Genomic DNA, 25475 nt, shown 5'->3' on the forward strand with positions numbered 1-25475 from the left:
CTAAACTTTACTTAAAAACATAATATTTATTGTCATGTCTGTTCTGTTGAATTTTGTACCCTTTTATAATTTAATAAATATTGAAACAATGGTTTATCCATTATAACAATAAATAAGTACAATTTATTAGTAGTTTTTAAAAAATAAACAAAAATATAAATAATTTTTGACCACGCTCAGATGTATTTAAGAATATATATCTATAGCATAATACTAGTAACTATTTATTATTAAAATAAGGTGCTAATGACTCTTTTGCATAAGATAATTCTTGATGGTATATAATTAAAATACTCTCTTGGACTTGCATAGCTCTGTTGAAATGTGTTAAGTTGTTAACACACAGAAACATATGTTAGTTTAATGAAGAAAGAGTACTGTGTAAATTTGTTATTACAACAACCTCTCGCGAATCTACGAACATGGTGTCCACAGCAAAAGTGCATATATATTGTTTATTGAACAAAAAAAAAAGCGCTCAAAAATTTTTGCAAGGACCTGTTGTACAAAAAAACCTTTCGGTTATCGAGTCATGCACCAGGATATAGTTTAATGTCATGTCCAGGACAAATTAATTTAAACAAACTGGACATAACTAAAACTGAGAACGTAACTAAAAGTAAGGTAGCAAATATACCTACTTTATAGGCTGTTTTCTTACAGTACATTTGATAAAATACAAATGTTGACTTTCCTAATTGTTTTATTTGAATAAAATTTGGGTTTGGGTTGAAATACAACTTTATGTTTCAAATACAGTGAGGATTTGAAAATTGAACCTTGTTCGACTTAAAGATATAAAGGGTAGCTAGGAATTTTAAAACATAAAGAGTTTAATAGGCTCCTAATGAAGACACAAACTAAAAAACAGAATTTCAATTTTGTTAACAATCTATCACCTATTTTTTTCAAAATATTTACTTAAAACTTTCTTGAAATTATTCTTATATTATTTTTGCCAAAAAACCAAGAAAATAAATGCATTGTAATTTTACAATATTAAAAATTGTTCAGATTTTTATTTTTAGTGTGTCTTGAGAAATCTAAAATGCGTAACTTAACGAGAACAAAGATTCTCGAGAGGTGGCTTTAATTAAGTTTTCTTATTTTTTACAAATATAACTTACAACCATATGTAATGCTTTTACTATTTGTATATAAAAAGTTTGTACTTGGTAATTGAATATTTTTTAGCTTCTACTTCGATAGTAAAACTAAACCAATCACCCTATAAAAATTTTACCTTTAATAGAAAATTCTTTTTAAAACACTACCTTATACAAAAACTGAGTTGAAACCAATTACATAGATATGTTAATTTAAAAATCATACATATAGTTGTATATTAAAAATAACGATTTTTTAACTGTTTATTTGTTGTACTTTTTTTTGATTATCTATGATTAATATGTTTGCAAGGTTTGCTATTTTTCCCAAACTGCAAAATAAGCTTTACCTCCACTTGGACAATTAAAAAAAAATTACATTAAACTCTTTATGTACATATTTTTAATGCACAAGGCTGAGGTAACTACAATCAGAGCTTATAGAACTTTTTGTAATAATTAAATAAAAAGACTATACTTTCTGAGGGATATAAATACACATTAGTTAATTTTATTTCACCTTTATTAATATCCTAGTTAGCAAGTGTTGCATTCTACTGATAGATAAAATTTTTAGCAACTGAGTTAAAAAACTAATAAACATAAATTGCAATATTTTAAACTCTAAACCTTTTGTATTTAGTTTCCAAATAATGTAAGTGATCGAAGTTTTTATGGTTCAACTTGTGCAAATTTATATCTTCTAAGAATATTTAAAAATTACTTTACAGCAGGGGTCATCAGGCATTTAATGGTTATAGGATATATTTCAAAACAAAAATATTCGCGAGCAGCAGTTGTAGTTTTTAGCCTTCATAACAGACTGTAAAATATCTAGGTTAGACTTAAAATTTTTCTTTTGCGTGCCGTATTTCATTTTTTACAGGCTGTTTATAAAATGATAGTTGCAGGTTTACTCTTCTGCATCGGTTTGCCGATCCTTGCTCTAGAAAAAAAAACCAATAGCTTTGAGTGTTGATTTTATTGGAAAACTATTTAGAAATAACTTATGCTAACTGGAATTATTAAGTTAAAAAAATAAAAATTTGTAATTATTAAGTTTTAAAGTTTTGACACGAGCAAGTTTAAAACAATCTGATTTAAAATGACCAAGTTTGCAATGATCCAAGTTAAAAATTATCGGCTCCAAGTGTAATCAGAATAACATATATTAACTTTAAATTATATATCTAAACTAAGGGTCGGCAAACTGCGGCCCGCGGTCCAAATGCGGCCCTCGAAGACAAAATCTGTTGCCTGCGAGGTACATTTCAGCTAAAGCATACTTTTTTAAAACAATAGAAAAAAAAAGTTTTAGTGGTAAAAACTGGCAACTAGGGTTTATTTCAAGTAATTACGCATTAATAGTGCTCTTTTATAGCTTGTTTTGTCACATTTTTTGGTTTGAAATAGTATTTTTGTATTAACTATTACAATAATTTTCTAAAAACTGCGGCCAGCAGAGACTTTTTTTGAATAGAGCGGCCCGCGAGCAAAATATTGTGAAAAATATTGGCCTATTTTATATAAGGCTGCCGACCCCTGATCTAAACAATAGATCATAGTTGTTGTTTAACAACTTGGATGTTTTAATAACTTTTAAATATTGATTCTTGAACTTACTAATATATTGCTTAACAACATGCTGCCTGATTTTAAAATTATTGAGAATTAATAAACTAAATACCAACATTTATAACAAATTTGTTCAACATAAAATTTTTACTTTACTTGAACCTTATTCATTTTAGTAATATAACAGTAACTGTTCAAGAAACATTCGATAAACTTTGTATTTAGTCGATTACAAAAATAAACAACAAAAACACAAATTCACTTTTATAAAATTTAAGTACTGTTGAAAATATTAAAACACATTATCTAAACAGTAAGTTGGGTTATTATACGAGAAATGTAAAACAATTAAAAACATGTGTTTTATAAAATTTCCGATTGCTATAAAATACTTATAAAAACAAAGTTATGATTTTTTTCAAAGTGTTATAAGTATTATAATTATATTTTAAACCTTTTCATAGAGACAGTTAATCTCTCTAATCTACATAATTAAAATGTTAATGTAAAAAACTAAGTAGAAAGAATGCGTAATACTTGTATTATCTTAATGGTAAACTATTGATGAACTTTGAAACAAAAAAACGATTAATTTGTTACATAAAAAAAATTTAAAAAAGACATTACAAGGAACGAACGGCAAAATATTTGTTCCTAGAACCTGGTGCACAAAAAAACCTTTCGGTAATCGCGTCGCACACCACGGATACCTTTTAACGTCTTGTCCAGGACAGGAAAATGAAAAAAACAAAATAGAAATAAATTAACATACCATTTAATTTAAGAGTTTTTGATAGTTCGTATTATTTTTTCAGCACAGTTATTAATTTTTGGAAACTAGATGATTTTGAACTTGCAATAGTTACTTTAGGTATATAGTTTGCATGCTCGTACATAAAGCGTCACCAAAAACTATAAAAGTGTAACACAATAATTCAAAAGTTCAAACTCGATCAGCACATAAAAGCTAAAAAATCAGATCAGGATAATAAACTTTAGTTCTAGATTTATACTTTCAATTAGATGGGTAGCAAAAACTGCAGGCAGATTTTATATTTTAACATATGTTACAGCAATTACAAATGCGCTCAACTTAACAAAAAAAATATGTATAAATCATGGTATTATAGTGTAACATAATTGTTGTAATAAAAAAAATAATTTAAAAATTAAAGTTAGCTATTTTATGTGTATTGTAAGTAAGATAGCTTTTACTTATTACCATAAAAATTACCACTTTGCCTTCTGAAGCGACTATTTGTTGCAACACAACTCGTACATTTTTCTACTTCAACTTTCTCAATCACTGAACTTGATTTAATTTATTCGCTCTAATGCAATAGTTAAAACTTTCAGATTTAAGTTTTTGACGAAGGTAAATCTTTGTGATAATTTTTGTTGGGAAAGTGGTGAATCGAAAAGTTGAAATGCCGGAAAATATATTTTCAATTAACTTAGCAATGAAAGTAAATTGAAACGTATGTAATGTTTCACAGCTTATTTTAAAATATTGCATTTGTTTGATTCAGATTCTCTTAGCAATTTGTTTCCTTTTTCCCTTTAAACCGCTATATTTGAAAAAGGAAGTTTCTAAAAGATATAGACATCTGGGTTACATGACAATTAAAACTCGGACAATTGAAATTTTAAACTATTAACAAATCTTGTTTTAAAACTACAACACAAACAGTTACATATATACTACAAAAATTTTTAAACGCCTATGTAGGATTAATTAATAAGATTATTTCTGAAAAAAAAACGTTGTTTTTTTAGTAAAAAAAAAAATAAAAAGTTCTTAAAAACTACTACTTGATAGTATCAAGTTGATATTATTGTATAAACTTGGCAGGTAATTTGCTTAATAGTTCTAGAAAAATGCTGAATGATTCTTAAACAAATCTACAAATTTTCTTGCTCATAAAAGTTCCAAACGTTTTCAAAAGTTGTACTATCTTTGTCAAAAAACATAATAAAACATCTTAATAGTTTTATAAAGATAAAAGTTTAACGCCTTTTAATGTTACATCTTATAGTTTTATAAAGATTTTATAATAGTTTTTGTATAAAAAAATTTACTCAGTTTTTTCATTTAAAAGTTTTTTTTCTTTGGCAACTAATGCAAACTTTTTAATTATGACGTTTGATATTTTTAAAATTTAAACTTTTTTTATTTTATATTTTTATTAACTAGTTAAACAACAGAAAATTGTTGGTGAAAAAACACTAAAAATGCTTAGTTCAAAGAATACATCGGCAGGCGACGAAGATAAAATTCAAAAGTTGGAAAGAGAGGTGAAAGAATTGAGGGAGATGTACGAGAAGAGTGAGAGGAGAAACAGAAAAATTGAATTGAAGAATGACTTCTTGATTGAAAAGTGCGATAAGTTTGAAAGAGAGAGTTTGCAGGTGAAGAGCGAAGCTAATAAGTTATTGAAGGAGAATGATCGGGTTGAGTATATAAACAAGCTGTTGAATATAAAAGTAAAAAGTATCACAAAATCCAAGAGCAATTTGAAAATAAAAATGGCTTCTTTGGAAAAAGAAAATGAAAAACACAGGGTTGTTGCAGAAAACTTGCTGAAGGAAAATGACCTCTTTAGAAAAGAATGCGGACAAATGAAGGATGCAATGGTAAACTTTGAGCAACTTATGTCTGCGGTTAGTGGACAACAAGCAGGTTTTGACAAAAAGTTAAAGTCTTTGACAAAGCTCAATAACGCGAACCTGACCCAGGAAAACGATAACTTAAAGAAAAAACTGAGGACAAGACAGAAGGTAATGAAAAAAAACGCTGTTACTGATAATTTGCTGGAGGAAAATGAGCGTTATGAAATAGAGTGTCGCCAGTTGAAAAATGTAGTAGAAAGCCTTCAGCAAGAGCTAACTTGTGTCAAAGAGGAGAAGAAAGACTTTGTTGAAAAGTTGAAAATTTTAAGTAATGACTTAAAAGTTAATTTGTTTGAGAAGCAAGGCCTGCTAGAAAGTCTTAAAAAGTTGGAGGCCGCAAATAATGATTTTGAAAAATTAGCTGAAGATAATGAAACTACAAAGTCGGCGTTGAAAAATCAAATAGCAGAACAAGAGGAAAAATATCAGCTTATATTAAAAGAGAATGAAATTATCAAAAATAAACTAGAACAAAAGAATAAACGAAAATGGAAACTATTTTGTTTTTAAACAAAAAAGCAGTGTAATAAAAATTCAACCTAATCTAAAATTGTATTTATGTATTTTAAAATAGACTTGAAAAGTAGAACATATTTTTATAGCAAAACTCTTTTAAATTTTATGTAGAGCCTTTAATAGTTAAAGTGAACTTTTTAAGTTGAAGTTCAACTTATATAACATTTTTGTAACAAATTAATATTATACATACTTGAAATGATTTTATTTATTTGGTTTAATTACAAATGTTTATAAAGTGCTAAAATAAAAAGTACAAAGCTTAATAGTGCCTTAAAATAATTATACATTTTAGCATTAATCAATTTAACTTTATATTTTTCATCGTGGCTTTGTTTTAAACTTATTGAGATATTTATGAAAAAACCAAAAAAGTAATCAACTAATAAACTGCTAGAAAGTATAATTAAGGATGAAATAGTACTCAAACTTTCTTTAAATATAAATGAAAGTATTTAGATTGATTTTTTTGATAAATACTTAAATTAAAAAATTCTTGTAAATCAAAAACTAATGTAATGGCAACATACTAGAAATAAAGGTCGGCAGCCTTTTATAAGTCGTTGGTCAGAATTTCTAAAAGAGAGTGCACGCAGGGTTAACTATATATAATTTTATCATCTGCGGGCTGCATTTATTTACAAATATTATAGTAGAAAAAAAAACTTTAAACCAATTCTTTTTAAGATTTTTCGATCTTAAGCAAAAAAAGTTTGAAAAAAAGATACTAAAAAAGTCAATAACTGTAGCAATATTTTAAAACATTTTAAAAGTAAATAAAAATTAAATACAAGTATAGATAAGTAAAATTTTTGAGAATACTTAGGTAGTAATATATTCAATCGTTTTTAAATATAGTCAGCCTATGCTATTTTTTTATCTTTCTATAAACAAATTTTATTTAAATTTTTAGTTTATATAATAACATAAACTTTCTCTTCCTTCAGGCAACGGTATTGTTTATTGAACGACAAAAAAAAGCCCTCAGAATATTTGGTCTAAGGACCTAGGGTATACAAAAAACCTTTCGGTTATCGAGCCGTACCTGGATACAGTTTAGAGTAATTGTTGCGGAAAATACAATATAAAAATTTATTATACTTTACAAAAATATAAATTCATTAAAACATAATGAGAATTTTTATATGTTATGATATGTTTAGAGTATATATTAAACATATCTAATAACTCTAATAGTTTTTTTAAGGGTATTTCTATAAAATATTTAATTGTTAAAATAGTGTAGAACTACAATTTTTATTACAAACCACTGCACATTATTACTTGTTCTTAAAACAACTTTTTAATAAAAAAAAAAATTTAAGTTAAAATTTGATTAGTGTTAGTTTTCTATTTTTATAAAACTAATACATTATATATCATAAAAAAACATAATACTATATAAAAATAACTTTTTATAACAAACACTTTCAAAAAATTTCAATTGATTTTACATCCTTTCTTATTTTACAACATAAATTTCATTAATATAGACAACTCTAAAAGAAAGTGCGCAGACTATTTAAAGAATTAATTATGTAATCAGACTTTTTTTTCTAAATCCTAAGTTAAGTTTTATTTAGTCAACAATTATTTATTGGTTTTAGATTTTAGACCTAAAAAAATACAATTATAAACTTTTGAATTTACAAGTGTATACGTGATCAACTTTGTTAAATTTTATATTTTTGAAAACTATTTTAAAAAACTAATAAATTATGTAATAAAATTTACAAGTGTTTATCTTTTCTATTATTAAACTATAGTAAGCTCATATCAAATTACTGTTTACTGAACGGCAAGCAATCGCTCAACAAGTTTGGTCCAAGGACCTGATGTATGAAAAACAATTTCTGTTATTGAGTCGTACACCTATTCCGATAGGTCCTATTGGATACCTTTTAACGTATTTTCCTGGACACCAAAAGTGTTTATTAACAGATTTTGACAAAAAAATCTTTTTTAATATGACACTATTTTTAATACAGTTTAGACTTAAATGTGTATATAAAAACACTTAAAAAATAAAAAATATTTTAAAATTACTACAATTTTATTTTTACTTATATTTTGAAATTATTTTGATTTATAATTTTAGTAAAAAATTTTATATAACAAGTACATAAAAAAATTAGGGAGGACAATAAAAAAATGAAGAACAAACTTGATAAATAACTATAAATTGGGTAGATGGTAAGTTTTTTTTAAAGCTTATAATTTTTCAAATGAAATATATTCAATGTTTTCAAATTATTACGTAATTCCGCCTAAGGCTTGGCGTATATACTACTTCGTCTGCTTTTAAATACCAATTCTCTTTTATGGAAAAATGTAGCACTTACAGCTTAAAGGTTAGGAAAAATGTTTTAAAGCTTATATTTAGGTCAGAAAAAGCTTTGAAAATATCATAATTATTAATACAACAATTATTACAATTATTGATAATTAAACAAGAAGTTTTAATTTTCTAGATGTAAAAACTTTAACAAAAATTTTTTTTGAGGTAATAAAATATTTTTTTCAAACTGTTTATTGTGTTCTACATTTACAAGTTTATATTACATTTATTTCTAGTTGATATAACAAAATATATTTTTTCGAACGACGCTGTGTTTTCAAAATGAACCTTTTGTTTGTTTCTTCAGTCATATTCATGTTTATTTTCAAGTCAGATTTAATTAGTGCAAAACAATCAAGTAAGTTGATTATTAAACTTTATTTTTAAGAGATGATTGAACGCAATTTGTTTTCAGAAAAATGTCCACCGTTTCAAATAAGGAACGGGTATTTAACATGTTCAGAAGGTTCAGATCACATGGAAAGCTGCCAAATTAAATGCAACGTAAAAATAACCTTTTATTTAGAAAATACAATAAACTTGTAAAATAGTAAAAGTTTTAGAATGAAAAGACTAGAAATAAAAAAGAAATAGTTACTAATTTCATTGTTGTCACTTAAAGTTTTTTAATGTGTTTTTAATTATTAACGCTTCTTAACTGCTTTGTATGAAGAACAAGTAATCAATTTTCAGTCTAAAAAAATTTAACTTATGTTTTTAAGTTCTGTAAAAAAGTGGTACTTAAAACTTATTACTAATTAATTTTAAATAAAAACTGTTATAACAAGCACGCATTTAAAAAAAAACATAGTTTTATATTAAAAAAAATTAACAGGAGAATTATGACATTGATGAGAAAGATACAAGAAAAAAATATGTTAGTTTGTACTGTTATAATGGAGAGTGGTATAACGAAACTAAAGTTGAAGAAATTGGACTAATACAAAGCTCCATTTATGACGATAGTACAAAATGCATAGAAAGTATTGAATTAAAAGATATAATTTTATTGAAGTTGAACATAGTTTATTGAAAAAGTTTTCTTATGTATACTTTTAATCATTTTTAACATTAAAATAAAACATCCTTACAGAATCTAAGTAAATTTAATCATAAAAGTTTATAATACCATAGGTACAAATATTGAAGAAGATTCTGGAGGTATTATTTCAGGTAGAATTCTATCAAGTTAGTTGAAAAAAAATTTATAATGATCAAAAATATTAGTTAAATTTTCACTGCTATTTATTACTTTTATAACTTTAAAAGATTTTAGCGAGCGACAAAAACAAACAAAAAAAACTGCAAAACTTTAAATTTTTTTGTAAATTTCAATTAAACATCCTTTAAAATTAAATACAATCTTTTTTTTTTAATAAGTAAACATGTGTTAAGTATATTAGTTACAAATAACATGTATTTAAAACTCTGATAATTAACTTCACAAATTATTTATTACGATCGAAAATGTATAGCTTTTATAAAATTTCGTGAAGCTTTACTAGTTAAATAAGTTTACAAAAAAAATGCAAGCAAGAAATTCATTTAAAAAGTAAACAAGTTTATTAAAATTTTAGTTTTATCGGAAACTAAAAAATTAAGAATATAACTAAAAGACTCAGTTATATTAATAAACTTTAATAATATAAAACTAGTAGTTTTAAGAAATTTAAAACAAATTGATGTTATTGTAAAAATTAAAAAATAAGAAAGTTATGAACATGTTTATATATAAAATTTTAACTAAAATGTAATGTTCCTTTAGGCGATCTAAATATAATTGATGAAAATGATGCAAAAGTATGTACGAAAATAAAATGTGGTAAAAGCTGGAATGGTATTTCTTCAAAGGATTGTGAAAATATTGGATGCTGTTGGAACGAAGATACTAATACTTGCAGTGAAAGTGAGTTACATCTTGCTACAACGACTTCAACATTCAACAGTTTAATTGAACTTGAGAGTTGTACTTGAAACTTATTCTTTAAACTTTAAAATAATGAAATTTCAACAGCTAGATGTAAGAACACTTACAAAGGAATACAACAGCCGCTGTGCGAAATTAATTACGGGTGCGCTTATGATGCAAGTTCTAACGACTGTTACATTAAAGGTGTATATTTAATTTTGTTATTTTAGTTTGCAATTATCATAATTTATGTTTAATTTTTGGCAGTTGTTTTATATAGGAGAAAATAAAACTGATTATGATATAGATTTGAATTAACAAGCGAAAAAGTAATTGTTTTTATGAAACTTTTCATACTCGAAGCTAAATTTAAAATTCTTGAAAGTTATCACTGTTTCTAAACTTTTGTTTTCTAAATATTATATGTAATAAATAGTAAAAAAGTTTTGAAACTTAATTAAAAGTATAAGCTTATCTTTTGAATACAACTAATGTTTTAAATATTTTAAACAGATTCTGATGATACTAAAAACATTAAGTTATCGAGATCTTTCTCAAAAAGTTAGTTTTATCTATTATGTTAATTTTGTTTAAAACTTTTATTTAGCGATATGCAATGTTGAAACACCTGCTAAATATCTAGGAATGTTTTAAAGCATAACAGCTTTTTAGTATTAAACTTTGATTTATTTAATTTAGTTTTAGACGCCGATGATAATAGCGTATTTGATTTGAGAATAAGTTTAGAATACTAGTTTTAAATATAAACATAATAATTAACGGTGTCTTTAACATGTTTTTATTAGCTTCAAAGTGCCCTTCTTTGAAAAACGATGACAAAAACTTGATTAAAAACTGTACAAATGGGGAAAAACCTGGATCAATTTGCACATTTTCATGTAAAAACAAGCACAAGTTAATCGGTAGAAGTTTAATATTTTGCTTACGTGAAAAATGGATTGATATAACTTCAGATAAAAACATTGATGTCACTAATTTCCGTTGTGAAGGTTAGTTTTGCTAAATAAATTTTCGCATATTGTTTTATAATTTTCATGTAATTAAAAGAAAAAAGTTAATGAAATCTGTTTAGTTGAAGCTTAAAATATGATTAGTTAGTTATTTATTCAGTATCCTTTCATACAACTGGTTTTAATCGGGGGTTATGAAATATAAAATAAAAATTCTTTTTGTATCTGAATAAACATTTTAAGATTTTTTTTTAAGTAGCAATTCTTTTTGTATCATACTTAAATTTTAACAACGAAAATGTCTAAACAAGTTTAAAGTATAAAGTTCAAAACAAAAATAAACTATTAGAAAGTATTTTTTATGATTTTGAAGCTCTTTTTTTATCTTAGCTCCTCCAAAATGTCCTATATTAAAAAACTTTGACAAAAACTTGGTTACAAATTGCACAAATGGAAGAAAATTAGGATCACAGTGTACATTTTCTTGCAAAAATCCTCAAAAGTTCAAGTACATAGGTGAAGAATCAGTAACATGTGAAGCTAAACGTTGGGGTATTGAAAACTCGAAAAATGTCGATGTCACTAATTTCCACTGTGAAAGTTAGTTACCTTTTTTTTCTTATAGTTGTTTTTAAATCGATTTTTATCAACTTCAAACTTTTTTTTGAATAAGTGTTAGAAAATTCTTTTAGTATGGTAAAGGTATAAAACTAGTGGGAAAAAAAATTTGTAAACACACAAATTAAAAACAGGTTCGTAAAATCTTGCAGTTTATACTTAAACTTTCAAAAATATATAATTAGATAAATTAAAAACTTCTTTTTTATCGTTAAGATTTAAACCGAATTGCTAGCTGTTTTAAACATTATTATTTACGTACAAGTACTTGTATATTCAGCACATCGCATTCACGATGAAAGTCTTAGTTACAGTTTTTTACTGTCGTAAATTTGTTTAATTACTACTTACTATTTGTATACTTGTCTTAGTTTTAATTTTGTCACTACATACTATTTTTATAAAAAACTAATCTATAAATCTTTATTAGAACAAAACTTATTTTTGACTTGTATTTAGTATTAATAAATAATTTTCCAAACTGATTGTACTCTTTTTTTCATATAGTGTTATAGAGACTTTGTTTGAAAAATTTTAGATAATCATAATAAACAATAGTACTGCTTTAACAAAAGTTTTTTTATTATTGATATTGCAGGGTATAAAAATAAGTTTATAAAATGTTTGTAGAAAAAATTGATACATGTTCAAATTTGCCTTGCCTGAACTCCTTTAGAGGCATCAGTCAAAATATGTGCGAAAAAATAAACTGCTGTTGGAACAGTCAAACATCAAAATGTATGGAAAGTAAGTTATTTTAATTGTTATTATTAACAATTTTATTCTTAATTACTTTTTATTGACTTAGATTAACATTTATTCTATTATTAAGTAAAATTATCTTCTAAAATAATACTAAAATGTCATAAGTATTATTACATATTTTAAACTTTATTTTTGTTAATTTATCTTTAAAGTATCAATCACTATAATACCAAATATAAATAATGTATCATCGAAACTTTTAAATGCATAGATGTTATTACTATTATTATGTTGTAATATAACCTTAAAGTATCGTTAATAATAGTATAACAATAACTTATTAAAAAAACTTACTGTTAAAGTAATTTTTGTAAATAACATGCTTCGTTTTTAAGTTCTGTTAAAGACAAGTTATAAAAAAAGCTATAACTGCTAACTAAGTTAAACTAAACAAAAAAAAAAAATTAAAAACACTTTTATAGTTAGCTTAAGTATAAAGTATACTGATAATTACTTGTTTTTTATTAACTTGATTAGATACAGAAAATCTTTGAAAAGTGATTAATCTATTTGTAAAATTAAAAAAAAAAAGTTTTATAAACAATTACAAACTTGATACACTAACATCTTAAATATAACAAATATTTACTTTAAGATGTCGTGGAAAACCATTAAATTATTGTTTTCCGCAGTAAATAAAACATTGTTTGAACAATTGTTTGTATTTTATATATTGTTTTTCATTAAGGTTATTCTATTTATAAAAAAAAACTTCAACTAAAAAACAATCTATTTTAGCTACTAAAAATATTTTTTGCTCTTTTATGAAGCTAATGTCCACTTTTTTACAGTCAAAAACATTAAAAAAAAATTTTGTTTAACATATATATATATATATATATATATGTTAAACAAATTTTTTTTATATATATATTTATATATATTTCTAAAACAAGTACCAAAGCAAAAAACCTACACTACATATAAAAAAAGCTCGTCGTCAAGTCGAAATATTCATTTGCATACGAAAAACAATTATAAAATATGACATAATATTTGTTTCTTTAAGTACTGCTTTGTTAGTTTGCAATTCACTTTTTTTGTTTTTGTGTTAGTAAAAAATATTAACCTTTTTTACAAAATTCAAAGATAATAAATGTATAGTTATCGGAAAATTTAGTTAGATTTGGTTTTTTGAAACATTTTCCAAAGTATTTTTTTAATTTATCATTATTTTTAATACATTAGTCAAAAAAACTCTAAACAGTATGTTATATTATATATGTAAACTTATACAAAACTTTGAACAATGTAAAAAAAAACTTCATTTCTAAATACAAATTACTACAAATTCAAAAATATTAATTAAAAATTAACACTATCGAACTAAACAAATACACATACTCTCTTACAAAGTAAAACTTAAAATGTATTTATTTTATAAAAAAAAGTTCAGAGTGAGCTATCTCATGTTCTAAACATCATTATTTATACTTTTTTTCTGTAAATGAAACTCCGTAAAAAGTTATTTTTATATTCTAATTGTTTGAAGTACATATATTCAAGTCTTTAAAGTTTATAAAATTGTGTGTTTAAACTTGCTATACTTTTGATACATTGTAAGCGACATTAAAAATCAATTGCGTTTGATTTTTAGGTACTATTTCTAAAGTTTGTATTTTGTTTATTTATATCTTTTTAAGGAAAAACTTTTCTCATGTTTATAAAGGTATCCTTGGTGTGCGACTCGATAACCGAATGGTTCTTCGTGCACCAGCTTCTAGGACAGACTTTTAACGTCGCTTTTTTGTCGTTGAATAAACTATAAACTATAACTAACCAGTTTTAATTATAACTATTTTTGTGATTACTTATATTAGGTTTTATGTACTAACTTATTTTGAAAGAACACTGTAAAAACTCATGGAGTGGTATACCTGAACGAAGCTGTACCCAGTTAGGATGTGCTTACGACCAACAGTTTAGGGAGTGCTACCATCGTTAGTTACTAGTATGAAACAACTATACAAAACTGTAGTTATAACAAATGATACTATTAGCTCTGAAAATTTTTCGATTAAGTATCGAAAAAACTAATACTTTTTTTTAGCAGCTTTATCTGTGGTTTGTTCTTATGAAACATTTCAATGACTTGTCTTGTTCTATTTTGCTTTTGTTGTTTCATTTCAAATAAAATTACTTTTTTATTAAATATTTAAAATGTTAACTTAAACATTTATTTCGATTTTTTTTAAACAAGAGTCTACACAAAACTACAAAAAACTATTTTTAATTTGTACTATTTGCACTTTTGTAAGGTTATAATTAGTAAAATGTTTTAAACTTAGACAAATTATTTAAAAGAAACATTAAATTAATTCTCAATAATTAATCACCGATTAAAAAAAGTAACCACCTGGTAAAAGAACTAAGTTTAATATTTTTACATGAGTTTAATAAAAAAAAAGATTATTTTTCTCATTATTTCAAGTTCTATGAAAACACTTAAAATTAAATTTACCTACAAGTTTAAAATATTATCAGTAAAACAGTTGTGTTTTCTTCTTTCAGTTGAATCTTGTGGTTATAGTTTTGACTCGACTAGCGGAAAGTTTTCAAAAAATAGCAAAGTCAAGGGTGTTGTGAAATCAAACAAGTTACCAAATATCTATCAAGGAAGATGCACAAAAAGATCAGTTTTCGAAGTTGATCTCAAAAATATTAGAGTAATAACTTTATTTTATTAATAGTTATCAAATTTTGTAGAACTCTATCTAAATAAATTGCTCGGATCATTGATCATTACAAAAAAAAATTCTTAATTATCTTCATTTTTATATGTTTTTTTTTTACTGAAATGTTTATAATTCAAATAAGACAATTAAAAATAATATCAAATGCCAAGGAAAATGTCCTTTATTATGTCATAAATTTATTTCAGCACATAAAAACCTTTATAGCTATATTATAACAACATTTTTTTTTTTTAACAAATTGTATGACCAGACTCACATTAAGATGTAAGTTTACGCAATTAGACTACGATTTTAATTATTGTTGCTTCAAAATGTTATCTCACAGCTTTTAAACATTATTTAATTTTTACAGGGATTAAAATTGTCTTCGACTTACGAAACACCAGGAATAGGATACCACTTTGCAGTTGTGAACGAAAACAGAGAGTATGTTTTAGCAGCAGCAAATAATATTTTATAGTAAGTGATCTTAATACTTTGAAAGAATATGTAGAAAAGAAACACATTTAACTTTTTCGAAATCTAAACACAAAAAAATAGCAATTTTCAAAATAAAATTGAAGCATATCAAAAAAAAATATATCTTTAACTAACTTTTAATTTTTATAGAAGTAATTATTAATTTTCAGTAACTAAACATCACTTGTAAAATGATAAAAGTTTGTAAAATTCTTATAATTTTATCTAAAATTGTTTTGTTTTTAAAACTTTTGGGTTTTTAGGAAATAAACTAAATTGTTAAATACTTTTCAAATTCTAAATACATAATTTACAGATAAATTTTATACCCTATAACTTCATTTCGTTTAATTGATTGTTTTATTACTAAAGATTTAAATACTTAGATGCTAATTTTTTTTGCAATAGCTCGTAAGAAATTTCATAAGCATGTGCGTACGACTCAATAATCGAAAGTTTCCTATGTACACCAGGTCCTTAGACCAAACTTTTTGAGCGCTTTTTTATCGTTCAATAAACAATCATATAAAAGTATATAACAGCAAAACTTTTGTAAAATTAACTAGAGCTAAGTTAACTATAAACAAAGCAATAATTTATGATTTAAAATTACAAAATAATCTGATTTATACTTTTATGAAAATATAGTACATTTTTAAATCTTTATAACCCAACTAAATACAACTAATCATCGTATTGCTACATTTTAAAACATTTTTAAATTTCAAGCGTCAACGGATTCAATGGACCATCAGTAAACTTGTTCGATAGTAGTGGAAGGATTACGTTCGTGTTAAACAAGCTTAAAAATGAAGTTGAAATCAGAAAAAATAGTGAATTAGTCAAAACAGTCGATGCTTCGTTTTTAAATAATACAAGAAAGCTCTTTATTTATGTAAACACATTTGAGTCGTTATTTCTTAGCGGAATTGGTTTATGTAACTTTTGTCTTTCGTATACGTAATAAAATTTTTCAAATATTTTTTGAGCAAAAAAAAACCATTTATCAACACTCACAGTTTTTAAAGTTATGCTATGTTATTTAGGTTGTTGTTTATACTTAGTTTTAATACTATACTAAAAATAATCCGCTCTCTTTTCTTAAATTTATAAGTAACTAAAATTTAAAAGAAATAAACAATACTTTTTTGTTTACTGTACTTAGATAAAGACGTACCAGCTTAGATCGACTCTAATATGTAAGACTCGAGTTCAAAGTTGAGTCTAAAAATAATATTCAATATCTAAGTAGTTTTTTATCCTTAGTTACAAGATGTTCAGATTATAAAGTTTATTTACGCATGTCTAATGTACGAAATTAAAATTGTATTAAAAGCAGCTAAGAACATTAAAACATAAATCCATCTAATAGATCATCAGCGATAGCTGAACACTTATTAAACAATTCAGATTGCGCAAAGAACTATAGTGATAGTAACTTTTCAATTTTAAGTAAAGCTCGTAACGATTATCACCTAAGTGTTTTAGAATCTCTATTTATAAAAACATGTAAATCTAAATTGTGTAAGCAACAATACGTTTATAAATCTAATCTTTATAAGTTGTTATAGATTTTATTTGAATTTTGTCGCTTATTTTTATTTTATTTTTAATGTTGCTTATCTTAGTTAAATTACTGATAAACTGTTTTATATATGCATTTATGAATTGTGAATGTCTAATTAATTTTGCTCAATTATGCTAATTAGTGTTAATTGATTTTTCTGATGTAACCTCTAACTATTTATATACTCAAAATTTAATCTTAAAATTAGTTGCTAACTAAAGTAATTGAAAAGCGTTAGCCGAAATCGATTTTACTTGTTTGTTGCTTTAATAAAGATGTTTTTGAATGAATTTTGTCTTAGATTTCTGTATAAAACATAAAAAACAATTTTTTCATCAATTTTAAAATTTAAAATTTTTGATTAATTTTTTTTTATCTTAAAGTTTTATTCAAATGATTGTTAATACATATAAAATCATCTTAGTTGAAATTGAATAATTATTTAAAGATTACTACAATTTGTTATAGAAAAAGCTTGAAGTATTTTATTATTAACAAAATTAAATTGTATTCAGAAGCTTTGAAACTTTATTGATTTATAAGAATAACTGTACTAAAAAAATAAGAAACTTAAAAAAGTTTTTTATCTAAAACTTATACAGAAAAGTTTTTCAATAAATCTAAAAAAATATTTATAATTAGTATCCAAACAAAAAAATGGTTTTGCAACAGAAATATATAAGTTTACGGATGTTTTATTTTTGATTTTGTTAGTTTACCGGTTTCACTGCGAATCTCATCTTTATAACTTAAAAAGCTGTATAAACAAAATAATTTAATATGAAAAGTATAAATAATTTAATTTCAAAACTAATGGAAACAATTATAAAACATTGTAAGTAAAAATGTTATTACTTTTTTAAAAAGTTAATAAAGAAATTAACAAATACTATTGTAAGTTTCGTAAAGTTTTTACCCTCAAAAATAAAGGTTATTAAAAGTATATAATAGTATTAATTAAAGGTATTTAATACTTTTAGCTTTGTTTAAACTTGAGGTAGGTAATTGTCTACTTCTGTTGACTTAATAACTGTTACAATTGTTTATTCAATATTTATTTCGGCCATCGATAATAAACAAAGAACTTCACTGCATGATCAACAACAACAGCATCCGAGACAACCTACGACCGTTTTCGTCCTAATTTACTAACTAAGCGGACTTAAGTGCAAACCGGTAGTAGGTTCTCTCGGATGCTGTTCGTGCGGTGAAGTTCATTGTTTATTATAATTGTTAATTTAAAAAGACTTATTTGAAATTTAACAACACAGATTATGTTCTGGATAAGTTGATACATAAATTAGTAGATAAAAAGAAAACTAAAAAGATAATCTTATTACTATTATCAACAACAGTGTAAAAAATTATGCAAAAGTAAAAATGAATATAAATGCGGATTTTTTTATTCTAAGTTTTTTCTAAATATGGTTTTGCAACATAGAGTCTTTAAGTACATAAATTGAAATGATTGGTATTGTTTTTAAAAAATTAATGGTCTTTTTAATAATTAAGTGTAGTGTTATTTTCTTTTAAGTTCCATTATTTATTTAATGATTGAGTAAAATGTTTTGGTATGTTTTACTACTCTTATAGTATCCAAGCTTTTTGTTTATAGTATCTTGTTTTAAACTTATTTTGTTAAATACTATGTAAACCTTGTAGTCGCTTCTAAATATAATAAATATACTTGATAAACCATACTAAGTAGGTAAGTGGATTTTGTTGTTAACTATGAACTTTTCAACTTCAAACGTTTTTAGATGATCATTTTCATTTGCTTTATTTAATGATTTATGAGTGCAACAACATTTGAGTAAAACCTATAAAAGATTTTATTGCATTATTATTTTAAGATTGAAATAAGATGATTTAATTTTGCTAAAAACTTTTCTAATAACTTTAGAATTTTTTTAAAAGATTTCGTTTGTACTTACTAACTATAAGATGTTTCAATACATATAATTTCTTTTTTTTGCTTTTTATTGTCGTTATTATAGTTAAATGATAATTTAGACAAATTGTATTTAAAATCATTTTTGCTTGATGCATTTTGATAAAAGTATTTGATGTTTTTAATACTTCTTTATTGTTAGATAATTTACACCAGGGTTTTCCAAAGTAAGCCATAAACTGCATAGGGGCTAAAGTGAGGGCGTGACTAGTAAAGGGGCCATAGGGGGATATAAGGCCAAGATCTGAAACTTACACTACAAGTTCAATTGATGATAAACAGCAAAAGAATAGAAAAAATTATATGCGTAATTTTGGGTATTTTTTAATAAATGTAATTAGAAGAAGCCATTGCTGCTTAAATTCCTTTAAAGGGGGCCTTCTAAAACAAAATTTAGGCAGTCCTGATTTACACATTTATTTCTTAATTAATTTTAAAGTGTATATTTTGATGATGGCTCTTTACACAGATGACGTAATTAGTTTTACAACTAGGTTTTTGATATGGACAGTGACTATAAGATTTAAAGACAAATCAAAGAAATCTTATGGGTTTTAAATTAACGACATTGATTATTATATCTAATCCTACTAAATATAATTTATGACCATATGTTAAAAAAAAATACTTTACCAGACCTTTCATCTTTTTAAAGGCCTAAATTTTGGGATATTATTAAATAAATAGTAGACCTACTAAAACACTAATTTTGGAGTAGTTAAATGAATCCATTTCGTCACTAATTTTTTTATCAGTAGTCGATTTAGTACAACTTATGTCATTAAAGTATAAAATATTTTAGTATGTGTACATGAATGTTCTGTTTTTCTAGCTAGTGAATGTAGTACATTTTATGGCAAACTCTATGGCTTTAAGGCTGCAAACCCTACGCCATAAAAAAGATTTGTTAGAAAAATTAAGAAGATTATCTAGCTTCAAAAAGAAAGCATATTTTCAACTTGATATATCAATAAGTATGATATAATAATAAAAAAGTAAAAGTATAGTATAAGTTACTTGAGTTAAAAGTATATATGTTGTCGTTATCAAAGCTGAGGTACTCTTACCATCATAAATTAATTACTATACTGAACCGTATGACCATCAACAAAACCACATGCGACATTCTGCTGTTTGATTTAGTTGTAATTTGGTTTCATCATCAAAACATAGTCACGATAAATCACTGTTAAAGTAAAATCAAGCAAATTTAAGTACATAAAAAGCACGGTAATGTTTAGGCATTTTTAAGCTGGGTAGCACATCTTTCCTTAAATAATAGAATATTTTTTCATTAGCTCTTAATCACAGACTTTTTAAAAACATAAAAGTACCTAAAGTTAATATTCATAAAAATAGTATTTAGTTATTAATCGTATTTATTTGCTCACTTATCTATATTTGAATTTTTATTTTCTCAAAAAACTTTGTTAACGCAAGTTTATTGTCCATATGGTGGACCTAGGCATCAAATCCTAGGCCACTTAAACCAAAAGACACATGACAAAAAAAATCAAAAATAGAAATAACACAAAAGTTAATTTTGTTTAAAACAAAGATAAAAACATAATTTAATGTAAAATTTATAGATTAACATAAAAAGCAAAAATTTTAACCACGTTAATACTTATTTACGCTTTGATGTAGAACGATCAACATCAAATATTTAAATGCACTGACCAACAACAAAAATAAAATCCTAAAGCCCAAAGCACATTAACAAAAGTCTGGCTAGATAAATAAGCATTTACCAGGTTGAAAAAAGACTTATCATTAATAGAGGAAAGGCGCCGGAATAAGCTAAATCTTAAAACTAAATCGATGGATGCTAAAAATTACTTACCAATTTTACTAACAAACATTCTATTTAAATCAAACTTTTTTAACTTTAACTGAAACTTGTTCCATGTTTGAACTGACCGATAAAAATTTATGCCAAGCATCATTATTGAAATGATATTTGAATGCAAATTTTTTGCTATTTCCTCTCAGTAAGTAATTAGTTTTCAGTAAGTTCTCAGTAAGTAAAACTGATTGAGTATTAATTTTAGTTTCACCGCTAACTAATTTATAATAAGTAATGAGGTCAAATTCAAGTCTCCTCGACGCTAAATATTTTATATCAAGTTTTGTTAGTCTATTAAGGTAACCCGTATAAAAAATATTTCAGCGGTTGAAGATTAATCTGGTAAATTTTCTATGAATAGATTATTTATGGTAAACATATTTTTTCAAGTATGGAGATCAGATTGGTGTTTTATATTCCAATTTAGGACGAATGTATATGAGAATCAACTTATTAATGATGTCTACATCTATAGACTTTAAGCTCTTCAAAACATGAAAAGGTGTAGTTGGTGATTAATATGGTGGCTACATCTTGAATTTTCAGCAATGAAAATTCCAAGATCTTTAAATAATTTAGTTGAAGTTAAGTTTATATTGTTTTTTTTTTTTAAGTCAAAAGTAGAGATAGTAGTGTTTTTTTAAACATTAGAACTTGAAATTTAGTATGTTTTAAGTTTAATTATCTTCCTTTAGGCAAATTGTAAATTTTATCTAAGGAATTCTGTAAAGTTGTGTTCCATTGGCAAAACATTTTTATGTCATCTGCGAAGAGATTAACGTTACTTTGATAATCAGTTTCTTACTCAATGTTATTAGTATAAATAAAAAGATATGAAAAAAACATTTAAGTAACTTAACTTTAAAGATATTGTTAATAGAAATAAATTTTTTGCTAAAGCTTGAACAAAAAACAAAATAAACTATAAGTTTAAAACAAATACAACAAAATTTCTATTAAACTAAAATGGTTTTGTTTTGCAGATACTTTCAGTAGATATTAATTTATGTTTGTTGCTTAAAAAATAAGAAAATATATATAAGAGGCAAGAATTATATTGCTAATAAATTAATATTTTTTTTACTTGAAAAGAGGTATTAATAAGTATTACCTGTTGGTCTAATTAATAAAAAAAACTATAAGTTGAAACAAGAACTAAAAATTCTAAGCAACCATAAGTTAGAATGCAATACTTTTGTGAAAAACTTGAATGCAAAATTTTTTATTTTAATTAGTTTAGTTTAACCGTTAAATGATTAAATGTAACTTTAAATTTTTTTTTTCGATTTTGGCATTAGTTATTTATCATGGTATCTAAAAAGATAAAAAAAATAATCTAAGTTAAATGCTTCAACTAAGAAAATGTCTAATTTTTACTATATTTATCTCGTTACGAGAAGTTGAAACGAAATGATATTTGTGAACATAAAGAGTAAAAACATCAAATTCTATTTAAACTATTTTTGTTATTAAAGCATTATATTAAAATATGTGTACTAGTCTGCTTTAAAATATTTTGTATTTATCCTTTCTCTATATATAAAAAACGATAAATAGTTTGCTTTACATAAATTTTATTTTTACAAGTAAAAGTTTAGTTTCACGTTATCACTTGTTTTTTGAAGTAAAAAAAAAACAATATATAGTTTAAGAGCAGTGTATAGTCTTAATTTGTTTATTCACTAACATTTTCACTAAAAACTTTATGCAACATCGTTAAAAGTCTATTTTTACCAACAGGCTCCTTAGTCCTTACCCTTAAAGTTATAAACTTTTCATAACATCATAAAGAAGTTTTAATTTTAAACTGGTATTAGCTGTTTGAAGTATACCACAACAGTGAAACATTTTTTGACTACATGAAATCTTTTTTGTTTATACGTGTTGCTATGGATTTTTTTTCTTAATACTCTTATATTCAACATTTAAAAACTTAATAAGAAAGCACATTCAAATTTATTTAAAGAAGTAAAACTTAATGAACAAAAAACAAAATTTTTTAAACTATTTTTAAGGGGTTGCATAGACTTCAAAAAACTAGTGTAAACACTTCCCTGACAAGTATTAAAGTACAGATTGTGAGTTGGAGATACTAAATTGTTCACAGTTTAATGTTTAAAATTGAAATGAAAGATTAGTTTACGCTCGTTTGGTTTCTTATTTATCAAAATATTCGTTTTAAACTTACATTTTGACAAATAACAAATAATGTTTTTTTAGTTCAAAAGGTAAATTTAGTAAAATTGAATGTGTCAGGCCGGGCTGCTAGGTATAAACAATTTTTAAACGGTAAACTAAATAAAAGTTTCTTAATTTACTGCTTATGTGATTTTTGTAAATTAAATGGCAAAATACTAGCAAATCTTGATTAAGTATCCTTTAATTCTAATAAACAAATTTACTTCTCTTACTTCCTAAAAAAGACGTTTAAAGGTATTCGTGGTGTGCGACTCGAGAACCGAAAGTTTCTTCGTGCACCTGGTCCTAGGACCTAAAACTTGAGCGGCTTTTTTGTCATTTAATAAACTTTATATAAATATACTTAAAATCTAAGCTAATCCTAACTAGTGATGTACCGGACTCACAATTTCGGGTCCGGCCGGACCCGGATCCAGACTTTTTTTTCAAATTAGAATCCGGCCGGAACCGGATCCGGACTTTTTTTTTCAAACTAGAATCCGGCCGGAACCGGATCTGGACTTTTTTTTCAAATTAGAATCCGGCCGGAACCGGATCCGGACTTTTTTTTCAAATTAGAATCCGGCCGGATCCGGATATCAGACAAAAATGGCAATATCCGGCCGGACCCGGATAGTGAGTTTGGTACATCACTAGACTATAAACTAGCCTGAGTCAGAATGAGGTTTTTAAAAACTGAAAAAAAAAGAACTTTAATCTAATAATAAGTAGAACAGCTAGCCACAAGGTTTACAAATTTAGGTGTTGTTTACAATTAAAAATCTGAAATCAAATTCTTGAACAAAATACACTAGAAAAATACAAAATATTGAATACTGGATCAGCTCAAGCTCATTCAAAATCTAAAAGAAAACTAGCCTGAGTTTTATAAAAGACTAAACTAGCCTTAGGCAGTCCAAGATTTTCTAAAATTCCCAAAAATTTTCAAACTAGCAGTGTTGCCACTGTTTAAGTCAACAAAACTAGCTAGAGTGAGTATAAACAAGCCTGAGTCAGAATGAGGTTTTTAAAAACTGAAAAAATTACTTTAACCTAATAATCAGTAGAACAGCTAACAAAGGTTGACAATTTGGTAGTAAAGTTGTGGACTGATTGTGGTACACTTAACTTATTAGTACTACCCATCATAACTAAATCCTACCTTATTTAATTAACATCTAAAAAATTCTAAATTCTAACTGAGACTATTTTCTATAATCAGACACGACAGTTTTGAGTGATGAATCTTTTATATAAAACACAACAAGAAATACTAGCATATACAAAATTATTAATTACTTTGGTAACACTTTAAAAACTGGAAGCTATTTAAATCTATATCAAAAGACTTAAAACAATAAACAAAAAATTTAATAAAACTTTTAGTAAACAAGAAACTGTAAAATTCTTAATTAACTATTAAACTATAAACCTGGCTTAAATATTTAAACAATTAAACACCAGTTGAAATATACACTTTTAAAACAAAACACTACTTACAATAAGCATTCACAAAAAAGTTCAAGATATTTTGTTGCTTCAAGCTGCACACCAAACTAACTAACTACTTACATATAAACTGCCTGTCATGTTCTGATGTTTTGTTGCATCAGTATTTAGATTGAAACATTTCGTCATATGATTTCATTAGCTCGTACATTCAACCGTATTAACTCTAAATATTCTCTGAGGTTAACTTTAAACAATAAATAATACAAGTATTCATTCCAAAGTTTTCAATTTTACAACATACATAAAGAGTTGCATTTCTGAAAAGTTTATTTCATAGTTTAAATGTAAACAAATGTAAATTAGTCACGTGTACAAAGTGAGCCAATCACGGTAGGTGTTTAATTTTAACTGACAAAAATGACTCTTATTAATTTACACAGGGTTTGTTTTTGAAAAAATACTTTTCAGTATGCTCTTTTATACTAACAAGATCCGGGTCCGGCCGGATCTCTGTTAGGATCCGGCCGGACCCGGATCCGGACTTTTTATTCAAATTAGAATCCGGCCGGAACCGGATCCGGACTTTTTTTTCAAATTAGAGTCCGGCCGGAACCGGATCCGGACTTTTTTTTCAAATTAGAATCCGGCCGGATCCGGATATCAGACAAAAATGGTAATATCCGGCCGGACCCGGACCCGGATAGTGAGTCCGGTACATCACTAATCCTAACCCAACAAGATAATTTAAGCTCTAATTTAAATCGTTTATTTTACTTAAAGTATTTTAATGGAGAAGGTGTTTATTTTATATTAACTGTTTACTTTTTAACTACCAATCAATTTTTCTTGTTAGTTTAA

At 25.2% G+C, this 25475-nt stretch overlaps 1 protein-coding gene across 1 annotated transcript; it reads left to right on the forward strand.

The window, feature by feature from the left end:
- Positions 1 to 8312: 8312 nt before the first annotated feature.
- Positions 8313 to 16603, forward strand: LOC145833301 (uncharacterized). The gene is made up of 15 exons (XM_082940489.1): positions 8313 to 8370; positions 8442 to 8563; positions 8621 to 8709; positions 9041 to 9188; positions 9340 to 9393; positions 9971 to 10111; positions 10220 to 10318; positions 10628 to 10675; positions 10921 to 11124; positions 11476 to 11685; positions 12334 to 12450; positions 14316 to 14408; positions 14980 to 15134; positions 15517 to 15623; positions 16353 to 16603. The coding sequence occupies exons 2-15, from the start codon at positions 8488 to 8490 to the stop codon at positions 16585 to 16587; spliced, it is 1776 nt and encodes a 591-aa protein (XP_082796615.1). The 5' UTR covers positions 8313 to 8370; positions 8442 to 8487; the 3' UTR covers positions 16588 to 16603.
- Positions 16604 to 25475: the final 8872 nt, after the last annotated feature.

Source organism: Thalia democratica, chromosome 1 (genome assembly GCF_965202585.1).
Source record: "Thalia democratica chromosome 1, ktThaDemo2.hap1.1, whole genome shotgun sequence".
Taxonomy (NCBI): Eukaryota; Metazoa; Chordata; class Thaliacea; order Salpida; family Salpidae; genus Thalia; species Thalia democratica.

What these genes read in the sequence shown, in the direction of transcription:
- LOC145833301 (XM_082940489.1), top strand. Translation starts at nt 8,488, where the DNA reads ATGAACCTTTTGTTTGTTTCTTCAGTCATATTCATGTTTATTTTCAAG. An exon ending in CACTAATTTCCACTGTGAAA is followed by an intron (nt 11,686 to 12,333) that starts GTTAGTTACCTT and finishes AAATGTTTGTAG; the next exon opens with AAAAAATTGATACATGTTCA. An exon ending in AACATCAAAATGTATGGAAA is followed by an intron (nt 12,451 to 14,315) that starts GTAAGTTATTTT and finishes TTATTTTGAAAG; the next exon opens with AACACTGTAAAAACTCATGG.